Below are 22,367 nucleotides of genomic sequence, written 5' to 3' on the forward strand. Positions count from 1 at the left end.
AGTTACCACAGCTGAAATAAGATGCTGCAGAAGGTGGCATAAATACCCCTGCAGTCTGAGCTACTATTCATCCACTGAAAGGCTTGAAAGGCTTCCAGTTTTCCCATTAATTTAGTCACTCTGCTCACCTAAGCAAAAAATTTTCTGCGTCTTTGCAGAAAATTGTGTATTAAGCACCAGTCTTTATTGCACCCAACAGCACTTTTAAATCCTCTCCCCAGGAAACTGTTGACACATGTTGGAGTCACTCTACTACCTTCTCCCAAGAAATGCGTCTGTAATTGTATTTGTGTCTATGGTTACACGTTGCTGTGGAGGTGTTGGCATGCTGATCTAGACCTGCAAGCCAACCAGCACAGCATGTGGCTTCATGGCCCTATATGGCATTTCACCTGTGAAGGTAACCAGGATCTTCCTCTGAATCTCTTTAAGGTTTAAACTAAGCAGCTTAGAAGATGGCAAATGGAGCTGCTCCATGCCCAAGATGGGTGGCAGTCTCTGGCAGTGAAAGCTCTGATCTCCTGTTTGAAACCTGGCTCACATCACCCCGAATGTTATGAAGGATGGTTCTTCCTGCCATGCCCTCTCAAGATGTTCTCTGTGGAGCAGTATGTCTGAAAAGCCAGGTATGGCTGCTCCCTTCCCGCACTGCAGGTAGAAGAAGATGGCTTTAACATAAGGGAAGACACAAAAATTATCTGGAGGCTGGCCAGAGGCAGGTGGGAACAGGCTGAGAAGGTGGAGGTCTGTTTGGTCTGGTGACACAGCTATGTAGATTCACTACATCTATCAAATCCCTTGTGGGAAGAGAAAGACATGGAAGTAGTCATTGGCTGCAGTCAGTTTGGGGTGGAGGGAGTTTTCTTAAGGCCAGGGGTAGGAAAGCTTGAAAGCACACATTTCAGCATAATTAGAGGCTTTTCTGACATGAAGATAAAACTTGATATGCAAAGTCTGTACATTTGGATTTCGTGTTGCGCTACACCCCCAGATTTGGCCTTTATCTTACCTTTACATCAGGATGTTAGGCAATTCACCACCACTTGCAATTTACTTTGACTCTGGTGACTGTTAATTCTTACAGTGTGGATTGAAGACTTCTTTTAGAAAAGTTTCCAGTTTGTTATTTGGTCATAAAGTTGAAAAGGTCTGTGTACCTTTAAAAAGGTGATAATAAACATGATGAAAGTGTAAAGAAAGTAAGTAGGGTCTTCTCTTTATTCATCCACCTATTAGAGGATGAAAGGGCATGTAATGAGACAGAAGAGTGGTACATTGAAGGCAGACAGGGATTTTCTTTGCATGTAGTATGTTGCCGTTCTTGAACAATATCCACATGCATAAACGTAACAGGATCCTGCAAAAGGTCAGGCATTAAATAGCCTTCAACATCAATTGCAATAGCAGTGGTAAAAATACAGATTTCAAGATTATTGAATGGGCTTCTGAGGTCAGCTATGCTGTAGCCGTCTGTCACAGCATTCCGTGTACTGTCCTCCAAAACACATTCCAGTTAACACACCCAAAACCCGGTAGCTATTTGCTCTGCCCGTTTTATCAAGTGTAATAGTCACCATGCTCCTGTGATGGTCTGTGACCATCACTTTGTTTATATTGGATACCATAACAGTCTGTTGGGATTCTGGCATTCTGACACTACCTGAGTGACTGCTCAATGCTTTAAGTGTACTTCAGTTATTTCTTCCACAAGTAAACTCATATTCTGTTCTACTTACAGATGCTTGTGTTGGCTCTTAGTGGAAAGTTTCAGACTTCTTCTGGTCCTGTACAAGTCCTGTCTAAACCAGCACAATGGCAGGACTGTTAACCTGGCTGATATAATTCCCAGAGAGTCTGGAACAGCTTCTCTGACATGAGACATATAAATGATTTATGAGACCTGGAAATTGCTGACAGATGCTGCTACACTTTGGCCCTGCACAGGCAGCTCCTGCTTGCCTCACAACCAACTTTGCTTACAGTCAACTTGGTCTTCCCAGCTGTCTGCCCACATCTGTACAGTTTTCTTCCCAGGAATAAGCCTTGCACTTCTGCAGTCCTGGTGAAGTTTAGAGAGCCAGGGACCACTGCACCATCCTTGGCTGTGCAACATGGGCACCCCAAACATTGCCCATTGGTAGCTGAGACCCAGGACTGAGCCCTTTAAGGATGCCTAGGGATGGCCATCAATTCTCTCCACTGGTACAGAGATAATTTCATGTATGGTAGGATCAGGTAAGACAGGAGACATATAGGCCCTCTGACCTCAAATGTTTTCATCCTAGAAAGGAAAGGGAAAAGATTCAGCCTTTTCACAGCTTCCCACAGAGGTAAAAACCCCTGTGCTTGCAGTTGTTGGATTTCTGAGCTGTGCATTCTCGCCCTTTCCTCCTGCTCCAAGCAGTGAAATGTTTGTTGGTACTGTCCAGGAATTCATCTGTTGGTATTTTAATGTGCATGTGTATGATCACCCAGTTGCTACAATTACACTGTGGGAATCTTGTTTCTAAAAATACACCAATTTCTGCTGCTCTCCAACACAAGCATGAGGTAATGGCTCATGTTCCCCAGTTGCCAGTCACACACAGGGAGAAGGAAATCAATACAGCTGGCAAAACAGAAAGACTACAAAAATTATAATTACAACTGATTTCCCTTTCACTTAAAAACATCATCTTCTAGCCTGCATTATCACAGCTTCAGCTTTACAATGCATTAAAACAATCATGGGCTTCCCTTTGCTAGATAAAATCCTGTTATTTTGCTTGAGAGCATCTTTGGAGTAGCTGAAAGTGGTAAGGTTTATTATGGGAACCTTAAACCAGCTCCTACTCCAGCAGGTACTCTGTTGCTATCAGTGTACTTCCACCAAAATTGAGAGAGATTTTGCATCACTCAGGTTGTGATTGCTGTATTTTGTCTAGGGAAACACATGTGCACACCATCTTTTAAATTTAAGGTGCAGAAAACTCCCTGATCTTGTTCTATCTCCTCTTCTGCATTATTTAAATGGCAGTTGAAAGCACTGTGAGTCAGTGGAGGCTGCAAAAAAATTGACGGAATGCCATTCATTTTACTATTATAAAAAGCTGTATTTTGGAAGGATTTTGCATTACAAATAGCACCTCTGATTCCAGAGGAGCTACTCAGTGTATAGCCTTACTCAACCCTACCATTGTATATTTTGTGCAAATAATGTCTGCCTGGTGAGCAAAGGAGGGGGCTTGGGAGCCTGAACTTCAATGTTGTAGCCAAAAGTCATGGTGATGAGACATTTTATGGAAGTCAGTGTATTCCAAATTACAGCACTGACTGCTAAGTATGGCTGCTGCATCTGTTTTTCCCCCCTCTCTGCCCATAGAATAAAAGCAATAATGTTAGAAATGGCAATGGGCATTCATAAATTAATGCTAATTTTAGATTTTGTTAGTGCTTTGAAGTTGTTCAGTGAGCTACATAAAGTATAGCTCACTGAACAACTGTGCTACATAAAGTACACCTTGGTTGGTGTCTGCCAGAAAACAGATAAAGGTCTGAAGCCACAGAAGAATTCTTCTGGCAATGGGGTTTCCAGCCATGGTTTTCCTGCAGGGAGAGGAGTGGCCATCCCTGAGAAAAGGCAATGGAAATAGAGGGGAATGCATGTGGAAGTTGTGTTCTGCACTCACACAATAATCCAAAGCTGCTCCCAGTTTTGCCCCTCAGAGTCTGTTTAATAACCACTGTAGCTCATTGTATCTTTCTTACAAAAATTGGGTGTAAAAGAAACCCCTCTATCCTTGCTGCAGGCTTTTTACTTTTAAATTGAAATACTTTGTTTTCCCCTAGAGGCTGTAGTCTGGTTGTAATCTGTTACTTTCCCAAGAGTGTTTTTTTCTACCTAGAGCCATATTCTGTCCTTAGTTCTGGTCTGGATCTCTCTTAGACAGCCATTATCTTTCCCTCTGAACAGAAAACTTCTTAGAGAGCAGCCAGGAAAGAGTCCTCTCTGCCTCTTGGAGCATGCAGTGCTGGAGCTGCTACTGGAGCTGGTCATACATTACAACACTGTCAGCACTGGCTTTTTGCCCATCAAAGGGGTTTTTGGAGCCAGGCGAAGGCAGAGCCACTGAGCACTGTCAGAAACCTCCAGCATGTCCATCCATGCTTGGCAAGAGGCTGCTCTGCAAGAATAGAGCTTTACTTCTCTGCTCCATCGAAGCAACTCCTGCCCATGGCTCTGCTGTTAGTATCAGATTGCTTAGTCCTGAAATCTTGCTTTTCTCTGCTGCTTAGATCTACTGTTCAGCGTCAGAGGAGTTTTTCTGATTAACCAGGCTTTTGTTCCTGCCTTTCAGAGTCACAAGGAAGCCCTGCTCTGCCAACCAGGAGTCAGCATAGCTCTGGTTTGCTGTCGCTTCTTACCCCTGAGAGAGAGAGAGCAGCCTTCTGCCTGCTGGGAAGAGAGCTGCTGAAAGACACCTCCTTCTTGGGGTCTTTCACAGAATGACCCCTCCTGGCATCACAGCCCTGGTCTAGAAAGGCGCCAGTGAGGAAATTGAAGCCTCAAAACTTCAACAGGATAATAAATGTGTAACTTTCTGAAGCATGCTGGAGCTGAACTGATGTTTCAGAGCCAGCCTCTATTCTTAGAAAAATGGTGAAAGTCATAATTTAAAAATAAAATCAAGTGCAGTGCTAGCAAAGAGTCATATTGGTGGTATTCTGTGAGTAAATCCCTCAACATGAATTGGCTTCACTTGAAGCTCAGCAACACTCCACCAAAATAAGGCCCAGCTGTGAGGTATCTGTAGTACTGATCTGAACAGAAGTACACATGGCTCTTGCCACAGCAGGTGTCCTCCTCGCCCCTTCTCTTCCCCCCAAAACATGCCTGTACTTCACTTTAGTATTACAGGTCAAACCAGAGACTTCCAAGGGCCTCTGCAGGAGTTAGCATGCAAGGGGTGACTTCTGCAGGTGCTGTGCTTCTGCTGTCTGGTGGGGACTAGATTATGCTTTTGTACCATTCACAGCCATTTCTGGTTTGCATTGAGGTTACCGAATGCCGTGTTTTATCTCAGAATCTCCAGATGTCAACATATTCCTTCTTAGGGTTGTGTGCAGTAAGCAAAGGGCCAGTCTCTGTCTGGCTTTGAGCAGGGATGGCCACAGATTAATACTTATGGCTTAGAGCTAGGATGAACTTCCTGTGTAGCATCTGAATCAGTTATTTTATTGGCAGAAAAACCACAGAACTGGCTGTATTCAAATCCTGTTCATCTGTTGCTTTAGTACTGTTTGAATTTTGAGCTTTCCCTCAGAAAACCTCCCCTGTGTTTCACAGCCACAAGAGGCTGTAGGGCATAACCCTTTACCCACTTGGGTCATGCAGAATTTTTCCAATAACTTTAACTGAGAGAAGTTGAGACCTTAAAGTTTCCTCTTGCACTCAGTCAGGCCAATGTGAACATTATTTAAGGTGACGCCAAAAAGTGAAACGCTGGATGTCATAATAATGTGCCTCTGGAGCTGATCTGGTGGTTTTACTTACCCTGTAACACTCACCCATGAATCCAGCCCCACCAGAGTGAGACGAAACACATGTGTGAGTTACACTGCTCTTTCACCCTGTGCAGAAGTGATCAGTGACCTCTGGCTCTGAGTTGTGCCTGTTAACTCCCGAGGCTTACACTGCCCAATGATGTCACCAGGAGTCTTGCAAGAGTCAGCAAGTTGTTTTTTCCCTCTAATGAAGTTATTTGATTGTTCTGCATGGTGCCTTTAAACTGTAAAGCAGTTTTGCACAAGCTGCTATCAAAGCTGCACATCTCATTCTAAAGTTCCATACTACAGTCTAATGAGAGGAAGAGGCTGAAAAACAGTCAGGAGATAAAAAAGCCAGAAGTTAAAGAAGTCAAGAGGGTATGTAATGAGCATTGATAGTTCAGATAAAAGACAGATAACCTAGTGAAGATTTCATGTTTTATTGTTATTAAAAGTTCATTATGAAATCAGCACAACACATAAAAATAGATCTGTGGTGAATGATACATATTACTGTTATTGCCCAGTCATTTTGTACACACTCTCACTTTTTAAAATAAGAAAGTAATGAATACAAGACATTTCACCAGCGAACTGTGAAACCAGTGTTTCTGCAGCAGAGAGAGGCTGTGCTTCCTGTTGACTCTATCCGATGTATAATGCAGTCAGAAATAGTCCTCTATTCACACTTAAAAATAAACTCAGTTTTAGAGTATGCCCCAGCTGAAAATAACTGGAAGAGTGAGAGCTAGAAATAACTCTTTTCTTAGGGACCTATTTCCATGAAAGTCAAAGGGATTTTTGACATGGATTTTAAAAGCAGAAGGACATAGCTATTTGTTGACAGACAGATAGAGAGGCCTAGCAACAGGAGCTAGGGAGGACCTGTGGCAAATAGGAGTTTATTATTTTGATCTTGCACATGCTGCTGAATCTCCTTGTTGTAGTAATTGTGTATGTTCATTGCAGCAGTGATTGCTGGGAGGAGCTGGGAGGGTGTATCAAAGCCAGATAGGGCGTCTGCAGCTCATTTTTTTTCTCCCTGTTTGGGTTGGCCTTGGTTCTAACGCTGCACACCATTCATTGCAAAGTGACTTTCACCTGTGTGCTTCCTGATCCATGTGAGAAAATCAGAACAATACCACGATTACAAAACCCCTCACCAGGTCACTTACTGTTCCTACACTGGTATAAGCTTTTCTTCTTTACTTCTGTGCTTATCACAGAAGGCTTATTTGAAGCTGCCTTCAGCCCCTGACTCTTGTTCCTTACATTGTCACATCAACTCCAGGCGTGCTGGGAGGTTGCTAACTGGCTCAGCAGAATTGTTGTTCTGCAGTTTTCTGCATGGAAAGGTCTCTGTGCAACCTCAGTGCAGAAAACGATGCTGGAGTTCTCTGAGGGGAGCATTTCCTGTGGATAGGAGGCCAAATGAGCCCCACATCAGATATCCTGCTTGCACGTCTGTGTGGAAAAAAATACCTTAGTGGTGTGGCTACTCCTACATTCTCCGCTTATTTATTTGGGAGCTTCTTTTACATCAGGCGAGTAGGAACATGAACCAATCCATGCTGTCCAAGCTTGTAAGCAATGCTGGTTTTTTGCCACAAGTCCTGGTAGGGAGCTGCGGAAGGTGGCAGCTAAAAATGTGGGAAAAGCCCATCCCTGGGAAGCTGCCCTGCATCTCCATAGCCTGTGCTCTTGTCTGGCCCTGAAGTGCCCTCTAATGCCCTCTGCACTCCTGCTCTCTTAGGACTACAGCACATCACGCTACCCCAGCCTCACTACCAAGCTGCTGAGCGCTGTGGCCACTCTGGACTTGTTTCCTCCACAGTGAACAGTTTCAAAAGCGAAGATAAAAATCTCAGTGCTGTTTCTTGTGTGGAAAATCTCTGGGCTTCAGTCTCAGCCTCACAGCAGGAAAGTGACAAGGGTGGAAAGCTGTCACAGCAGACTGGTGATTAAGGCTCTCCCTTTGGTTTTCAGGCTGTTTACTCAAAACAGCCCTTGAGAAAGATGCTAGGCCTCAAGCACATGTCACATTCAACCGGTTTAGCAATATTACGCCTGTTTCTGCTCAAACTAGCCAGGGAGGGGAGGGAGAATATAATATGTTAGTGCAAGTTCTCATAGACAACATATTAATATTTAGTACAAAATGTTCTTTCAAGGTGGGGCAAACATCTCTAATTGTGACACAAAAAGAAGGTATTTTGTAACAGTTTTAACAAGTTGCCTGTGAAAAAGCATTTGTGTGAAATATGTTTAGACAGACTACCTCACATGACACTGAAATATTTCAAGGCTCTTTCTGAGCAGGCAATAACCTAGTTTTTGGGTTTTTTTAAAATCAAATCAGCTTTATCACAGCCAATCCCAAACATAATTAAACAATTTGGTTGTGAATTTTTTGGTTAGTTGTATTTTTTTCTTTTTCCTCTTTGGAAAAATAAAGCTATGCTGAGTGTTTCCACTCCACATGGGTTTTACCCATTCAAGACTTCTTTCATTGCAGAATCAACTTCCTCATTCAGAGAAAACCACAGAAATATTCAGTAATAAATTTTAGCAAAAGATTTCAAAGGCTGGTTCATTCACTCCTGAAGTCCTGAAAAATTGCAGCTTCCAAGAGGCTCACAGACTACTTCTCCCTACTGAAAAGGATTTTATAAACCTGGCCTAATTTGGAAACAGTCTTTATTTCATGTCTATTAGGGCTTACATCTAAAATGAAGATATGAATATTCCCTAAATTGTGCAGAGTGAAAAATTCAGGCATAAATTTTGCAGCGCAGTCTCCCATTTTAAACATCTGGATTTGACCCAAAGTCACCCTAGGTAGAAACAATTAAGGCCTCAGTTTTCTCTGACTTACACTGCATGCGCAAGTGTTCTTGCAGTTGCATTTTAACATGATCAGCCAGTGTAAGTCAAGCACAAGTGGAACAGCAGCCCTTGGTTACATAGACATCATCCTTTTTTCGCCTGCCATCGCCTGGTAGTGCCAAGAGCAAAAGAAAAATTAAGAGGTTTCCAATCAGGTGATAAATAGATGTGTAATCTTTCTTTAACTGTGACCTTCTGCCCTTTCTTGAGCTCTCAGCCAAGCCATAACCCATCAGAAGAGGATTCACAGCCATTCTTGCCTTGAAGCCTGGCTCAGAAACCACAACAGGGCAGGATCAGGTGGTGGAGTTATGCAAAGGCAAAACCAGAATCAGGGTCAAAAGAGCATTTTCCCCAGAGAGCAAACTCCTATAGCAGGAACAAATGGGAGTGCCTAGCACAGCAGGTGGGAACAGGAGCAAGGCAGGAACACCAGGCCCTGGCTCCCACCAGAGATGCCCCTGACACTGCACTGAGCTCACCTTGGCATCCCTGGTGTAGGCACTGTGCTGCACCAGGCTCCCACGGGAGAGTGAATGCATGGGGTCTGTGAAAATCCAAGGCAGCCAAAATGCTTTTTCCAGGATACAGTAAAGGCATGGAGGGGAATCTCTACTGGTGGGCTGTCAGGGAGATTCCCTTTGGGTTTGTGCTACTGTAGGGTCATGGTGCTACTTACACTTCCCACTGGCCCAGCGGGCCAAGCCCAGGCACCAGCTCTGCATCAGCAAACCTGGCTTTGGATGTCCAGCTGGAGAAAGCACTAGGCACAGAGGGTGCTAAATTTCTCTCCAAACAGAATTCATCTCCTGCCTGCATTAGTTTTGGAACCATAGGGAATTTCCAAGCTGGAGAAAAATCCAAAAATACCTCATGTAGAAGCACCTTTCCCTTGTATTTTTATTATAATAATTTTAAGAATATATTTTGTACCGAAACACTGTCAGCATTCTTTATACAATGGAAAATGACACAGTCATTATGTATCATGTAAAAGAGTAAAAACAGAGCAAGACAGAAACATTTCAGTTCATTCTGGAGTACAAATAGAATCTGGTGGCTTAAAAGCCACACACCAGATAAAAAGTTCATCTGGAAAACAACAGGTTCTCTTTTATTTTGGAAGTAGGAAAAAAAGTCAGGGAACATCAAATGTTAAGGCTAAAAATTAAAATTTTAACTTGTATTTTACAGGTGGTAACCTGATTCTTAATTCATCTCCAGTAGCAGCAACAACCCCCACTTTACAAACAGATTTGCACTTGTAAGAAATAAGAATCAGGCTTCTATGCTCAGAGGACTCTGATTGACCTCAACAGGCTTTGGACTAGAGCCACAGTTGGAATTTCAGCTTGCAAGTCTAAGGCTTCTTAACTGCAGGCCAAATTAGCACAAAATGAGGCTTTGCATTGGCATTCTACCCTTAACTTTGGATATTCCAGTTCTGGTTGCTTTAAACCACACTTTTATTGCAGGTTTAACATAGTTCCATTTGTGAGATACTTTTTTTGTTTTTTCTTAAATACTGTGCTACAGTGGATGTTTTTATAGTCTGTTTTTTAGTCCCTATATTATGTGTTTTCAAAATTGCCTAAATGTATGTTTATATCATGATTACAACTACTCAGAAAGACCTACTAAAGTCCACTGTGAGCAGCCAAGGAAAAAGTGTATTTAGTCCTAAAGAAGTCAAGAAAAGTGGCTGTGTTCATTTATAGTGTAGCACAATGACTGTGTTTATACAGCTATACCTACTATTTAAAAAGCTACTTGAAAAGTTATTATTCATGTGCCGTAGCTGATTTTCAAGCATTATTAACTTGGCTGTCTAGACAAGTTTTAATTGTCATATCAAAGGCCAAATATGTTCTCAAACAAGTGTAAAGAATCTCCCATCTCCCTTAGAAAGAGGCTGGTTCTCTTTCTGAATGAAGAGATTGCCAAATTTAACTTTTTCTCAGGTTATGAAAGCACTGTAAAACCCACAAATTTGCTGTTTAAGTTTTTAAAATGGATCGACTTCAACTCAAACCTATCCTCTGCAGCAAAGTTAGTAAGCCCTGAAAAACAGATTCTAGTGAATATGCAGAGTTCCCCCCCACCAACTACCATGCCCACGTTTTCCCAGGGCCTAGAGGGCTCCATTAAAATGTAACTAAATGTGCGATAGGAAACATGATTTTTCAAGAACGATATGTAAAGTTTACCCGAAGAACCTAAGACATTTTGTACATTCAAAATGTTTACACTTTGCTGTTCTTAATCTTAAGATTGTTCATTTTTACTAATAATACATACAATGAGTATAAATAAATAAACTACAGATAAGTTTTAAAAATTGTATTAACAATACATTGTGCAAAAACTCATAACAATCTACATTCTATGCAAATACCCTGACTAAAATACACAGGCTGTGTCCACACACCCTCAGTCAGATTTTGCACAGTCCATGGGCCAAACCAGTGGCTGAGGGCAATCAGCAAAATTCCATTACGAGCTATGGAAGTAATGCTGATTTACACCAGCAGAAGGGCAGGCCCCAAGGTTTGTGCAAAAATGCCATAGAAATCAGTGGGAATTGTGCTTGACTAAGGACTAGACAGTTTGATTGTACCCCATTAAAGTGAGTGGGAGTTTTGCCATTGATTTCCATGGAACCAGGCTCAGGCCCTGGGTAAGGACGTCAGCACGTGGCCCTATGTTGTGCTACACTACTCCACTTCAGTGCAGAAACAATATTTGCAAAAGAAAAACTTGGTTTTGTCATCACTACTGTTCAGTAACCGGTTTTAGCGCTGCATTTCAGAGATTGCCTTTTCTGTGAGATTTGAAACAAGACTGCAAGTCTTTCTGAATCCATTCCAATTTGATTATCCAGCACAGGTGGGCTATTTTGATCCAAGAAAAAACAGCTCAATGTCTATAAACCAACAGTGCTCTTCGTTAGGATAAAACACAGCCCGGTTCATCGGCACAGGAGTGAAGAACTGCATGCGGAAAAGGAACCGGGCAGCCTTCCTACCATAGCTGTGTCCAGAGCCGGCTGTCACTGCTCCCAACAGACGATGGCACCTGAGCTGGTTTGGAATCTGCAGTCCTAACAAGCTCAGCCCAGTTTTGTAAGCTGAAGATCTCCATTTATCTTTATTGTGTCAATTGCTGACAGTGTTTCAATACGGTGGTAAAAATCAAAGAGCTGATGTCCATCCACAAATATTCTAAAACGAGGATGCTCGCAAAGTATCTCAACCTGCAAAAGATGAAATGTTGAAACATGCTGTTCACAGTGTAACTGGGAAGTTGTTTCACAGCAAAGAGCACTTCAAAGAGCGTTGGTGCAGCTGCATATTGTGCTACTTTTGTGCCACGCAAGAGACAAAGGTAAGATCAGTTTGCCCCCTTGACACCAGTTACACTATGATGGATCTGCTCTTACTGCACAAGGACATTAATCCAATCTCAAATCTCACATTGTCCTAGCAGTAAGCACGCTGCAACCCAGTCCACTGGCTACTGGGAGGTTTTGTGTCTTGGAATAATGCCAGAAACAGACTCAAACTGCTAATCACAGCAGGAGGAAATTTAACCTCCAACCCAAACCTTGCATTCCTTGTGTGACAGTTTCAGTTTGAACTGGGCAGAAAAGATTACCAAGTTGTTGGCTTTGGTGGTGGTTTGGTTTGTTTGGTTTTTTTCCTGCATAAGGAGGCAGCTCCTTCTGCAATGCTTTCCACAATACTTTTAATTTACTGGAAGGGAGTAAACACGGAAAGGGGATATAAGTTTGTTCTCCCCTCCCACACATACACAGCTGCTGCAGAACAAAAACCCTTTCACTCCTGTGGCTGCAGACAGTCCCTGTCAGACTAGACTCCATCCTGGGTCTGAGGTGAAGGAAATGCAGTGCAGGATTGCTGGGAATTCAGCTAGACAGTTCTCAGGAGACACAAACAGGATCAGGGAGGGTCACAGCTCATCCCTCTTCCTGAGAGACCTGCAGAAATGCTCTGGAAAAGCAACAAAGCCTGGAGCTGAACAAGCTTGGACATGTTGGGAGATTCCTGATGTTTGGGGTGGCTCGAGAAGGTGCCCTGTTGTTAAGCTTTGCTGGAACTGCCCCACCAGGAAGCTGGGACATGAGGGCACAAAACATGCACTTTTACAGGCTCTTGGAGATCTCCAGGTCTAGACACACTAAGGAGAAAATCTTCTGGGAAGCCACACGTAAATCCTAGGTCATTTCCAGAAGCTGAAGTCCGGAGTGAAGTGCTGCAAACACTTGACTCTGCTGCTATTACAGTATATAAAGATGGAAACAGGGCCCATGACAAACTGACTGTGCCAAAGCCCAAGTGACTTAGAGCACATTGCACCAGGAGAAGTGGCAGGAGGCAGTCCAGAAGAGCTGGAACTTCTGGATCCCTGGTAGTGCACCAGGTACCAAGGAAGTGGCTCCGCTGCCATGGAGCTCCTGTGTCACTGCAGCAGTGCCTGCCTGAGGCCTTGTTATGTAAAAGATATGGTTAACACTGCTCAAGGTCCGCTTTTCACATCACCTGCGGCCACGCCACAGTGCTAATTGGACTGGATCACAAGTAATTGGCAAGAACACTTAATAGTCTTAATTTATTCACTGAGGTGGAGACCATCAAAGGTACAAAGTCAATTGAGAGCCTCAATTCTGTTTAGGCATTTGGGAAAAAAGGAGGAAAAAAAGGCAAAATAACTCCCCTTCTACAGTCTCCCATGCCAGATGTGCAATTCTGCTGTCCTGTAACATCATCTCTCATTAGTGGGACATGCACAAAACTTGCTCTGGGTAATTTGTCTGGCTCGTCTGAGGGCCCAGTCGCCACCCATAGCAGAAAGCAGTGGAACCCTTTCAGATGGAGCAGGACCCAGCCTCCAAGCCTTTTCAAGTACATTTCCCACACCACCAAAGGGTGTTGCCAGTTCTGATGGGAGGGTGAGTTTGTAGAAACAAGTAGAGCGCAACCAATTTGCAGCAAAACCAGTCATATAAACACCCTCTTAACACCAAGCATCTGGGGAGATGGTGAGCTTTTGGGGTTGGGGGAGATTATCTTGGGGGCAAGAAGGATTAAAAGAGTTTGGCAGCTGGTCATAGCACTGGCATTTAGCAGAGGGGCCAGTAAGGTTTTGTAAGAGGGATAGGGAGGAGGAGGGGTTTTCTGGGTCAGCTGCATGGAAAAGGCATGCAGCCTTTTTTCCTCAATGTAGTGAGAGGGAAGCAGCCCTCTGCAGCCGCATACTTTGTTAGTCCTGATTTGCAAAGACATCTTCACATAACCGTCAACAGTACAGATGGGACTCTGCTTCTAGGTCAACCCAGTCCATCCACAGCACCACAGCACTTCCATGTACACTGTTTTCAAGTGACTACAGATTTAAATTTGATGGAAGGTTTAATCCCAGGGTTCAGAAAAGAATACCACTATTGCTTAGGTATTTAATCTGCTAGCACGAAGAGCTACGGTCAACCTTAACATAACATCCCTGGGGACAAAGGATGAACGTGATCCCTATTAGCTGCACTAAATTGCATATAGTATGTCCATTAAAAAACCCATCAATATATACAGCAGCCCCACTGAATATTAACATTCTCCAGTAATAACTTGTAATGCACTAATAACATAGAGGTACCTCTTAATTTATGGTTATAAAACTAAGCTCAGGAAGTTGCGCTTCATCACACAGTATTACAACCTCCGACTTGTCATAGCGCTCAGGTGAGGTGTTCACAGCCCCATCTGAACTGCCTGCAGCTGCACGTAGCAGCGGGATCTCCACGCAACTTGATGGATACAAACAAACCAGCAACTGGTGTCTCAACTGGTATCTCAACCAGAGCAGTGCAGGCTGCACTGTGATTTCATGAAAGGCATGTCAGGTTCTGCTGCAACTCGTATCAAATGACACTTTATCAGACATGGTGTAAGCCACTACCATCCTGGTACTCACCCTAAAAGGCTGGTCCGGTATAAATGGAAAGTAAGGAATAGATGACTGCTCTTCCCCCCATTCTCCGGCTACACAAGAGTTTCTGACAAACTGTCTCTCTGTAAACACAGCTTTCAGTTCTATGGCTACATCTGCAGGAGGATCTTCTGACTCCCCACAAGTCAGACTGATGCCAAAGCTGCAACACAAACAGAACCGCTCTCATTCAGCCAGAAAAAAAGCAAATAAGCCCCAAATACCCTCAGTCTTATTTCTCAGCTTATTAAAGCCATATAGCGGTACAGGCTGGAAGACAGCTCAGCTCCTTCAGAGCTCTCTGAAAGCTCAACAGGGACAACAACATGGTTATGGAATACATATGTGTGTGTGTGCATGGCGCTGGGCATATATCTGTACATATACACAGATATGCTTGATATGCTCCTTGACTCCCAAGTGAAAACGGAATCCCTTGAAGAAATGCCCCCTCTATGGGTCAAAGGAGAAATCAGCATGCTATATTTAAAATGATAAAAATAATCCTTTCCAGAAAGGAGGGATTCGTGCGGATGTGTGTGTGTGTACGTGCGGGTGGCCGCCCCTCTTCGCCCCCTCCCCAGGCCCGGGACCCCCGGCACGGGCAGCCCTGTCCAGGTGTTACCTCTCAGGGTTGAGGTCCACTATGCCCATAACTAAGATCTTCTTTCCCGGCCTCATTCCTCCTTTGATGTGCCCACAGAAGGGGACGATCTGGAAAGGACAGGGGGAAGGTGGCGAGGGTCAGCTCGGCATCAGCAGCGGCCGCCCTTGTGCAGCCCGAGCTGAGCGGGGGCGGGGGACAGTAAAGGGGTTAACAAAATAAAATGCACCACCACCCCCACCAGAAAAAAAAAAAACCAAAACCAAAACAAAACCAAACAAAGGTAATTTACCAGGCGAGGGAAGTACACATCAGCTTGCACCGGAGATCCCAGGGAGTTGTTTAAATGCCCGTCCTCTATTTTCTGCAGGTAAAAAGGAGACCGCTGAGGCAGGGCCAGGCGGAGCCCCCCAGCCCGCCCCGCTCCGCAGGTGCCCTGCTCGGACCCCAGGCCCGTCGCGGTGCCCGTGCTGGTGCCCACAGCCGCACTCACCAGCGCGTCCCGCTCGGCCACGGTCCCCGCCATCTTGTGGAAGCGGTGGCGGCGGCGCTGGGGACAGGGCGGGGGAGAGGGAGGGAGGGAGGGATGGATGGAGGGAGGGGGGTCTGTGGCAGCCCCGGCGGCGCAGAGGTAGCGGCGGAGCCGGAGCGGAGCCGGTGCAGAAGTAGGAAGGCGAGGAGGAGGAGGCGGAGGAGGAAGAGGAGGAGGGGAGGTGGCCGGCTGGCACTGCCTCACCCGGCGGGGAGCCCAGCCCTTGGCCCGAGGGGGAGCCGGGCAGGGCGGGGCGGGGGCTGCCGCCGCTTGCTCCGCTCCGCAGCCCCGCGGCGGGGCCGTCCCTCGGCGAGCGGGGAGAGCGCGGCTCCGCTGAGCTGGAGGGACGGCGGTGGGACCAGGCCGGCGGGGCTGGGCCCCTCACCTGGCGCCTGCAGGTGATGGGTGCCTGGGGAGGGGCCGCAGCAGCCCCGCGCCCATCATGTCAGGGATCACCTTTATGCCCGAGCTTGGACACGTCGGCAAAGAGAATGTGCCGAGCCGGGCGTCCTGGGTGACTCCCTTCCTCCAGAGGTGGGGACACTGCTCGGCCCCTCCGAAATGAACCTCCACGCCTCTCCCCTCCGTGCCCCGTGATGAGGACCCTTAGCGGGCTGAGACCCCGAGCGGGATCGGTGGGCAGAGCTCCGAGGGTGAGGGGAGTCTCCCGGCCGAGTGCGGCTCAGCTCCCCCGGGCCCGCCGTCCCTGCAGCCTCCGGCGAGGTGCGGTAATTGCATAAGCCGGCCCGTGCCCGTGAGCTCCCATTGACATGCAGTGGCCGTAGTTATGCAACGCGGCGGTGTCTGCGGGTGTCCCGCTCGGCGGGAGCGCGGCGACCTCCGCCTGCGGCCACCGGCCCTGCTCGTGCCGCGCCAGGAATCCCTCGCCTGTACCACAGCACGACTCGACCAGCCAAACGTGCTGTCATGGTCCTTTAGATGAGTTCAGGGTCTTGGGTGTAGGGAATTGAGGAAGGCTTTCTTGTCGTTTCTTCACTACTGGAATTTGATGGCATGAGCATCCCTTTAGGAACGTGACACAGCAACTGGATTTGGCCTGTGCTCTGCAGGACCTCACACAGGGGCCTTGGCTTTTCATGCCTCTTGCTTACACACTGGGCTGGGTTGGTGAATGTCCCTGTCCTTCCTCCTCCAAGGCACTGTGAGGATTAATTACATTGAGTAAAGTGGAGTGGGAGAAGCAAAGTCACTGCAATATTTAGGGTTTCAGTATGATGGTGTCCATTGGGAAACACCTGCAATCAGTAGGTGATGCTATTTGAGAAATCAAGAGGTACTGAGTGTAAGAACAGATTGTGCAAGTGGTTAGACACTTGGCTATTTTTTCAGTAGTGCCCACTAATTTGGGCATGTTTTCCTCTCTGGATGCCCAGTTGGAGATGGCTCATAGAAGCTCATGTTTGGAAGTCACGTACTGAAGTCATGACTTCTTCAGGGTATACCAGCAAGCTGGGCACAAAGGCAGTGAACATCCCCGTGGCCCAGGTCTCGGAATGGGAAAACCACTGGACTGTTTTCTTCTTGCCAAAACACTGAATGTCTCATCACCACATGGGAAAGCATCTTGCTGGAGACTGAATTTGTAAATATTGCAGTAACACGAACCCATCACACATCAGAAACAGGTGGCTTTACAGTGGTCAGGTGAGTGCATTCACAAGTTTACCACAAAGTGGAACTGGAATTAGCTTGATGTGTTTCACCTTCTGTATGCTGCTCCCCTCACCATGATGATGATGCCAACTGCATTATGTTTTCTTTTTCTGTTGGCGTAAGAGAGAACAGAAATCATCCTAAGCTTTTTTTTTTTTTTAATTTAGTTGTATGGTGTTACACATTGTCCAAAGAGCTCTTTTCAGAACCCTTTGTCTTCTCTGCTGTACAGAGAGACACTTTGTTGGATAAAATTAAATTCATTGGACATAAAATCAGGCCAGCCAGTTGTTTGTGCCAAAGCATGATGTTTTATGAAGGGAGAGGCTATCATTATGTATCTGTTTTGTAGCTGGTTTTAAATGAACTTTTTCATTTCAAAATAATTAAATAACAAGACTTGTCCATTTGGCTAGCTGCTTTGCCTTGTGCTTGTCTGTTTGGCTTGTTTTCCCAAAACTAGCACAAATGCAGCATTTGTTTTGTTGGCCATGGATTGACTGGAACAACCGGCACTATGAAATTTTGATGGAAAAGGACGTTCATGAGTTTTTAAAGCTCTGGTGGCCTGTGCCTGTCTGTTTCTGTGCCATGTTATCCTCTTAGCCTGTAACAGTCCAGGAGGACACTGAAATCCTCTGTATACCATGAACAATATGAGGCAGCCAGAGAGGAGCTCTGCCTCGGTATACCCCTGTCTTGACTGCGTGATGGTCACTCCTGTAGTTTTCCGAGGGAGGTGTTCTCCAGCAGAAGATTACCTGCATTGCCCAGCAGTCCATGGAGCAGGATTCCATGTCTGGGCAGCACCGTGCCTCTCACCCATGGCGGGGCTTCCTTGGGACCCAGCTTCCCAGAAGGTTCCCCTCTGCAAAGAGCTGCAGGGCAAGTGCTGCACCTAAGCTCCTCTACTTGTTTTTCTGAAAAAGGAGAGGTCTGAGCCAAATCTCTTCCTTTACCCATGTCGTGCTTGTTAAATCATGTGAACAAAATAGCCCCCATTCAGTATTTTTAACAGCTTTCTTGGCACAGAAGCTCTTGAGTTATCATACTTGAGCGCCTGAGCTTGCAGACCTTGTGGTAATAGCTGGAGCAACATGATAAATATTTGTGCACCACTGAAATGGTGCAGAAGTACAAGCTACCAAACTTGTCTGGTTGACCAAGTGCAAAAAACCTTGCAGATAGGTATTGTCTTCCATTTCTGGGTTTGTACAGCTTTTAGCTCAGTGGGAGCCTGGGACTCTTGAAATGCAGAGAATCATATAAAGATTAAAAAGAAGTGGCATGGCGTGATCACCATTTGGGAGCAATTAATGACATGCCCAGCCACCAAAGCCATTGCTGAGAACTGGCAAACCCAGAACTTCATCTTAATCCCAGCACCTTGTATCTTGCAGCCACTCCCTTTGATGATTTAAAAAGGTGTATCTAATTCTTAGCTGGCCTTCACCAGCAAGGAATGCAGCACGATTGCAAATTTGGTGTGGTATAATTACCCTGCCTTTCTTGCCCCATTACCACTGACATTACTCTCCTCATGCCTGGGTTTATAGGCTGACTTGTAGAACCTCTCTGGTTTGTTTTGCTTTTTTAATGACAATGTTGAGAGGATGGGAGGTGTTTGCTGGTTTCATGGAAGCTTCCTTTGGTTTCTGGGTGGCAAGGCACCCCATTCCTGGTTTTTGTAAGACTCGGAAAAAGCTGAGTAATACAATAAAGGAGAATGTCTGGGAATAAATGTGATTCAGTGGTTGGAGCCAAGTGTTTAATAGTGCAGAGGAAATGCTCCTTTTCAGGATTACACCTGAATGGCAGTGCTGATAAACAATTATTTGGATTGTATAGTAGGGGTTTTTTTTACTTTTGTAGCTTTGCCACTGCAAATCCTCAGTTAGAGGGTTTTTTTCAGGCATAAATTTACCCTGGACAGGGTGTCCAAGGCAGGACTTGGGAGGGGATGGTGCTGACAATTACAGGGGTTTGAAAGGGGCAGGGGGCTGGAGAGCAGAGCAGGAGATGTTGTACATGCTCTCTTGCTGTGTGGCTTCAAAACATTCCGAGGACAGGTTCCTCTGGCACTAAGGCCAAACCACGGGGTGCTGTGTTCTGGTGGAGATGTCCCTGAGCCTGCCCTCCCACACTCACCCGTGGGAAAGACAAGTGACAGTTATCAGTACAGACAGCATGAAGGGAGTGTTCAGCAGCTTGTGTGCTTTCACAGGCTTGTGCTGTCACATCCCCATGGATGGAGGAGGAAACCCAGGGCCAGGACCAGCACTCCCCTCTTGACATTTATTTCATGTGGCTTCACTGCTTCTTGTTGCCCCCTGAATTATTGCAGTCAAGGGTTTTGTCCTTAGAGTTTGAGCTCTGGCTGTGCGTGAACCCTCTGGAGAAGCTGGTTTTCTGGGGCTTCCAGTAACAGATTGTGTTAACTGGTGTTTAAGAGGGTGGTTCTGGTAGCTGAGTTGGTTGGTCCCACACAGAACTGCTGCACATCTGGTGCAGAACTTGTGTGTATCAGAAATATCTGTCTTGAAGACTGTTTACTGAAGTTTTCCCCAGGATCTGAGGGCATATACATAAATGCATGTCAGATACAGTGGAAGCCACCTCCAGCTCACTGCTTGCCTCTCCGTGTAGCAAACAGGGCACCGAACTGCACCCACAGCTCCCTCTGTCCCCTGGACCAGCTGTGGGTGCCAGGTGGGAGGAACGAGCTGGCTGGGGGAGAAGAGCAGGGAGGTCACCATGAACACATGACATTTGTTTCCTGCCTCTTTCCCACTGGTTCCTGCATTGCCAATTTCAGGTAATTCGTGGTTCCCACAACTAAGAGGCAGGCAGGAGAGGTTCCCAACTGTTCCCATACCACACAGAGGGCAGAGGAGGGACCAGAGCTTGGACAGCACATCTGTTCTGCCACTGTGCCCTTCCCCATGAGTATAAAGACCCATCTCTGATCTCCTTCTGGGGTCAGCAGGGCCTGAGGCTCTTTCTGCTCTTTTTCTGCAGCAGAAAGAGCTGTGGGTGCTCTTTCTGGACACACTGCTGGGGTAAGCTGGGGGATGCTCCAGACACAGCTGGGTAGAAGAACACAGCTCCCCAGCTGGGGAGAGGTGTCTCTGTAGCTGCAGCAGGAGCTCCTGACAAGAGAGAAGAGGTGGCTTGGAGCTCAGCTTACTCCATATCCATTCCTGCTGCACAGGACACCACAAGGAGCCAAGAGAGTCTGAGTGACCCACCTGGAGCTGAGCTGCCTCCACATCATTGAGAGTCTCTGCTCTGGGCTCAGTCTCTGAGTGCTGGTGTTCCAAGCAGTAGAGGCATCACTGCACACCTTCTCCTACTCCTCTCTTTCCCAGTGGAGTCCAGCCAGTGCTGGGAGCCTGGAGGAACTGGTGGAGGCCAGCAGAGATGACAGTGGGAGACTTTCAGCGGCCTCTGGCTGTGCTGTGGTGTAGGGATGTGCAGCCAGTGGAGCGAGCTTGTGTGGGAGGGAGGGAGGGAGGGAGGGAAGGGGAGTCCCACAGTGCCAGTCAGGGAGATGGAGAGGTCTAGGGAGCCACCAGCAGCACTGGTATGTGCTCACCGGCAGTACTGGGAGAAAACCTATCATGCAGGACAGGGAGCCTGGGAGCACAGAGTGTCCCGGCTCTGCCGTGCTCGGTCTGCTGGTGCCAGGTGACAACTCACCAGTGCCATTTCTGCTGAGGGGCTGCTTTCCCAAAGGAAGCAAAATCCTGCCTCCTTCTGCCTTCTGGTTTTCTCAGAGTTCTGTGACTCTGTTGCTGCAGGTGATGATTTGTGTTCATCAGCTGAAGCACTGTGACTCCTGCCCCATCCAGCTGAAGCCCACAATAAAATGGGCTTTTCTCTCTTCCTGACTTTGTTGCCACAGGATTTTCTGGAGTGGGGAGCTTATGTTTGGGGATGAATCCTGAGGGAGGAATAAGTTTGGGATCATTCCTTGTCCCAGCATCCTTCGTAACAGGCAGCTGGTCTGAGTTGAGGTGCTTTAGGAGACAAACCAAAACAGAGTATCCCACCAAAGTGTGGAGGGTAAGGGACCTTTGGAAGTCTTCTGGTCGAACATCTGCCCCAGCAGGATTCCCTAGAGCAGGCTGGCCAGGACCATGTTCTGGTGAGTTTGGGGGATCTCCTTAGAGCAGGGCCATGTTGTCAGAGTGGGGGTGGGACATAGACAGGGTATGGTGCCAGGAAAGCCTGTTATGGATTAGAGAACCTGGGTGTTGGAAACCTAATGAACTAAGTGGTGAATGAGTAAAATGACATGTTAGATTCCTATGCACAAAGGGGATTGAGCCTGTATTTGCCAGAATTTTCTGTTTGCTTTCCTAATGAGCTCATAAAATACAGTTGAATTTATGAAGGACCTTGTACTGCAGAGACGAGGTATCCAAACATACCATGACACTGCTCAGTCCAGAAGAGGCTTCCTGAAGCTTTTCACTGTCTGCAGGACAGGGTGGGGGCTGTTCACTATTTTGAAATCTCTGCAGGGAATATTCTTCACCTGTAATTTTAAAAACCTGTCTTAATATTCTTGCTTTTAAAGTACTTTCTGCAAATGAAATGTGGAACATGGGAATGTCATGGTGGCCCCAGCAGTCCTAGTTATATGCAGAGCAAATTCTACACTTAGTCATATGTGGGCAGTGCAGTCCCTGCTGGATTTCCTGGACACCACTGGGTTGTCCAAAGTGGTTTGTGGGTTTTGGTTCATTAGGAGCAGAGCCAGCATCCAACTGACTCCTGAACGTCTACAGGTACAGTGTGAGACTCACAACTTCTCTTTATCATCCAACAGTGCCTTCAGAAGACCCCATTCCATCAACACATCTGCCCAGGGTGTGAACAAGGCCATTCCTGAGAGGAAAAGGAGAGCTGGGAACTGAGTGGTTGATCCAGCCAGGTTTCCCGACCTGTGCACATGGGTTTCAGGTGCTGCATTCCCACCTAGCACCGGTTGCAATCTGAACTCCTCTTCCTGTCTGGGTCATGTGAGGTACCCTCTGTGAGCAGCGCTTTGCTCTTACAGGCATCCTGCTGAGCATTGCTGCAGTTCAGAGCTAAATAATTTATCAAGGAAGAATGTTTTCTACATGACTTAGAAGA

The 22,367-nt window shown here is 46.3% G+C and overlaps 1 protein-coding gene across 1 annotated transcript; it reads right to left on the reverse strand.

The window, feature by feature from the left end:
* Nucleotides 1–5,950: 5,950 nt before the first annotated feature.
* On the reverse strand, nt 5,951–15,883 carry LGALSL (galectin like). Its single transcript, XM_038133221.1, has 5 exons — nt 15,513–15,883; nt 15,312–15,383; nt 15,041–15,129; nt 14,401–14,578; nt 5,951–11,665 (listed from the first exon to the last, which is right to left on the reverse strand). The coding sequence occupies exons 1-5, from the start codon at nt 15,543–15,545 to the stop codon at nt 11,522–11,524; spliced, it is 516 nt and encodes a 171-aa protein (XP_037989149.1). The 5' UTR covers nt 15,546–15,883; the 3' UTR covers nt 5,951–11,521.
* Nucleotides 15,884–22,367: the final 6,484 nt, after the last annotated feature.

The sequence above is a fragment of the Motacilla alba genome, chromosome 3, assembly GCF_015832195.1.
Source record: "Motacilla alba alba isolate MOTALB_02 chromosome 3, Motacilla_alba_V1.0_pri, whole genome shotgun sequence".
NCBI classification, from domain to species: Eukaryota; Metazoa; Chordata; class Aves; order Passeriformes; family Motacillidae; genus Motacilla; species Motacilla alba.

Excerpts from the sequence above, each read along its gene's own strand:
- LGALSL (XM_038133221.1), bottom strand. The coding sequence starts at position 15,545 with ATGGCGGGGACCGTGGCCGAGCGGGACGCGCTG. Across the intron at positions 15,130-15,311 it reads ATGTGTACTTCCCTCGCCTG|ATCGTCCCCTTCTGTGGGCA; the intron begins GTAAATTACCTT and ends TGTCCTTTCCAG. Across the intron at positions 11,666-14,400 it reads TACCGGACCAGCCTTTTAGG|GTTGAGATACTTTGCGAGCA; the intron begins GTGAGTACCAGG and ends CATCTTTTGCAG.